The following is a 3,107-nucleotide window of genomic DNA, read 5'->3' on the forward strand; positions in this document are numbered from 1 at the left end:
ACTCTTTGGAACATGTGGACCTTTCTCTGAGACAGGAGGCCTAGTTGACAAAGGAGGCAGGTGGCTCAAGGGAAGAAGAGTAGGTTATGGATTTGAACCCAGTACCTCAGCCTCCCAGCTTTGTGCCTTTCTACTGGGCTTCCCGCTGACTTGGCTGTTCATGAGACAGGTGATGCTCCTGGCGATGCCACAGAAGGGGCAGTAGTGGCCCATGGCAGAGGCTAGCTGCCAGGCTTGGTGCATGGTACCTTTGTCCACCTTGGGCACAGTCTGGGAGCTCCCTGTGCAGTGGATTTGGTGACCAGTCTGGCCTTTGGTCTCTGTCTCTGACTGCTTGACAATCTGCACTTAGGGTCTCAGTGGTTTCTTGGACTGGCCCAGGTGTCGGGGGACAGACCACCTCCCCTGGTGCCTCAAACTACTTCCAATGGGTCTGGGTCCAGCAGAGAAGAGGTGGTAACCAGTCTGTCTCATGCTTGGACAGGACCACACAGGCCCTTTAGAGAGAGGTGAAATTACTAGGGATCTCATAGCTTCTGTCTGTCATCTGTCTCTGTTGTGTGACCACTTGTGTCTAGTGGAGAGATGCATGAGTGCCATGCAGGAGGGGACCCAGATGGTGAAGCTCCGGGGCAGCTCTAAGGGATTGGTCCGCTTCTACTACCTGGATGAGCACCGCTCCTGTCTCCGATGGCGGCCCTCACGCAAGAACGAGAAAGCCAAGAGTAAGTCAGCAACCCAGGGAAGTGGGTAGGGCTGAGCCTGGGGAGCACAGGACAGGGGATGGGTAGGGCTGAGCCTGGGGAGCACAGGACAGGGGATGGGAAGGGCTGAGCCTGGGGAGCATGGGACAGGGGATGGGTAGGGCTGAGCCTGGGGAGCACGGGACAGGGAAGCCTTCAGAGAAGACAGTGATATGGGATTAACACCCTGCTGAGATGCTGTGCTGGTCATCCCTAGGCTTTGGTGGTCTGGGGTTTCTGCAGTGGGCTCTGGTACAAGGATAGATGGCCTTTGCCTAGCTGTCTCTGGGCAAGGCTCTGGGACTCCATGGAGACTGGATGGCTTAATGCATTGCCCTGTATCAAATGCAGAGGGCAGTGAGGAACAAAGGGCTATTAGACCAGCCAAGGGGGACAAGTCTATCCCGAAACCACAGAAGCCTACAGGATCAGGAGCACTGAAGGCAGGCTGGGGGCCCAAGGCAGCATGGGTCAAAGCACTTGATGTGGTTTGCAGGGGTTATTTGAGTTACACAGCTCTCATGGAGTGGGGAGTCAGAGTTAAAGACGATGAGTCAGGGGCCCCTCTCAGGGAGAGACACCGAAGTCCTGTACACTGTGAGAAGAGATGTTCTAAGGTCCCTCTGGCTTTGCCAACAGCAGCACCAGATGTGCCAGGGCAGGCTTCAGCCCAGCAGTTACCAAGGCTACCACTATGGAGTCCCAGGAGACAGTTGCTCTGATAGGACCCTGGAGAGCCCATGTGAAAAAGAGCCCCAAGGTGAAGTAATCCTGGACCAAGTGGCTTCTGCTGGCTCCAGGAGCCAGTGTAGACCGGCTCTGCCTTGGGCCTGAGGGCAGTGGAGTTGCCTCAAGGCTACAGAGCCTGGTGCCTAGCCAGATGCTCAAGTCCAGAAGTGTTCCTAGAATTTGAACATCCAGGGGAAACCCTGACAAGGAGGTGGCGAAACGGTCTATTTCCTGGAAGCTGAGCATTGATGAGCTAGGGAGCACCCCTCACTCATGCCCTTCCCAAAGTATTTGGAAGAATGAACTGAGGAACAGAAACTTTTTCAGCTTTCCATCTTGACCACCCCGGAGGCCCAGTGGGTACTTGGAACTCAGTGCAGAGAGAAGTAATGCTGGTCCCCAGACCAAGCTGGAGCCCATCTCTTTGACTGCCATCTCATGCCAGGGAGCTTGAGAAAGGAAAAAGACATAACACAGGATATCTGGTGCCCAGAAGGGGACACTGGCCATCTGTGGGCTGCATATCTGTGAGGGGCTCCTGCGGAGACACAGAATCTAAAGGCAGCAAGCGACTCATCTTAGAGATTGATCTGAGCAGAGGGTCAATGAGCTGGGATGAGGAAGAGACTTCAGCAGGGCTCATGCACCTGCCACCCAGCACACCTGCGAGTTGAGCTGCAGCTGCCAGCTACGGACACTTGGCTTCTTGCCTGTAGCGTTGGACTTGTCACTGAAGCAGCCACAGGATCTAGCTGTACCTGGTGCAGGTGCTTTTCTGAATGGAGAGATGAGATGGTTAGAGTTTAACAGGTAGAGTGGGTTGATCTTGATGTGTCAATGTGCACCTCCAAAAGAAGCTCAGTCCTGGGACAGCTAGGTGCCTGGTCTGCTAGTTGGGGACAAGTACCTCTCTCTTGTTTTCCTTGGTGCACATGAGTGTATGCGTGTGTGCGTGCGTGTGTGTTTTCTTACAAAAGGAGGAAGAGAAGGCCTATAGTCAGCAGAATGGGATGGGGGCCTAGCCAAGCATACTAGAGGGCAGAGGGGCATCGGAGGCCCCTCTGAGCATAGGCTCTGTTTGGAGGTGTTAAATCAGGGTGTCAGCCATTGAGAGCAAGGCTGCAATCTGCTTAACTCAGGGTGCTCTGGGCCTAAAGGGTCAGGGGACACTTGGGTCGCTGGTGACCCGGAATCCTTCGACTTGCCTGCAGTTTCCATCGACTCCATCCAGGAGGTGAGTGAGGGCCGGCAGTCTGAAATCTTCCAGCGCTACCCAGACAGCAGCTTCGACCCCAACTGCTGTTTCAGCATCTACCATGGCAGCCACCGAGAGTCGCTGGACTTGGTCTCCCCCAGCGGTGAAGAGGCACGTACCTGGGTCACCGGCCTTCGCTACCTCATGGCTGGCATCAGCGATGAAGACAGCCTAGCCCGTCGCCAGCGTACCAGGGACCAATATCCTTAGGCTCCAGGGGTGGGGACAGACCCCCTCCACTATCCGCCTGGGTAGGGTTTCCCAACGAAGGGACGATAAGAAGGGGTGCTTGGGCTGGGGACTCTTGCTCCTTGCCTCCTAGACTGGAGGGAGGAGCAGGCCAGGTCAGGCCCATGGACTGTGTTGGCCCCTAACTCAGC

At 55.6% G+C, this 3,107-nt stretch overlaps 1 protein-coding gene across 5 annotated transcripts in view; it reads left to right on the plus strand.

The window, feature by feature from the left end:
- LOC143433752 (1-phosphatidylinositol 4,5-bisphosphate phosphodiesterase eta-2-like) overlaps positions 1-2,948 on the plus strand; it is a 56,286-nt gene extending 53,338 nt beyond the window's left edge. For all 5 annotated transcript variants that reach the window (XM_076933602.1, XM_076933603.1, XM_076933605.1 and 2 more), the window contains 2 exons: positions 579-725; positions 2,684-2,948. In XM_076933602.1, the coding sequence (XP_076789717.1) occupies positions 579-725; positions 2,684-2,937 (401 nt within the window). In that variant the 3' untranslated portion in view covers positions 2,938-2,948. The remainder of the gene's footprint in view (positions 1-578; positions 726-2,683) is intronic.
- Positions 2,949-3,107: the final 159 nt, after the last annotated feature.

This window comes from Arvicanthis niloticus, chromosome 5 (assembly GCF_011762505.2).
Source record: "Arvicanthis niloticus isolate mArvNil1 chromosome 5, mArvNil1.pat.X, whole genome shotgun sequence".
NCBI lineage: Eukaryota > Metazoa > Chordata > Mammalia > Rodentia > Muridae > Arvicanthis > Arvicanthis niloticus.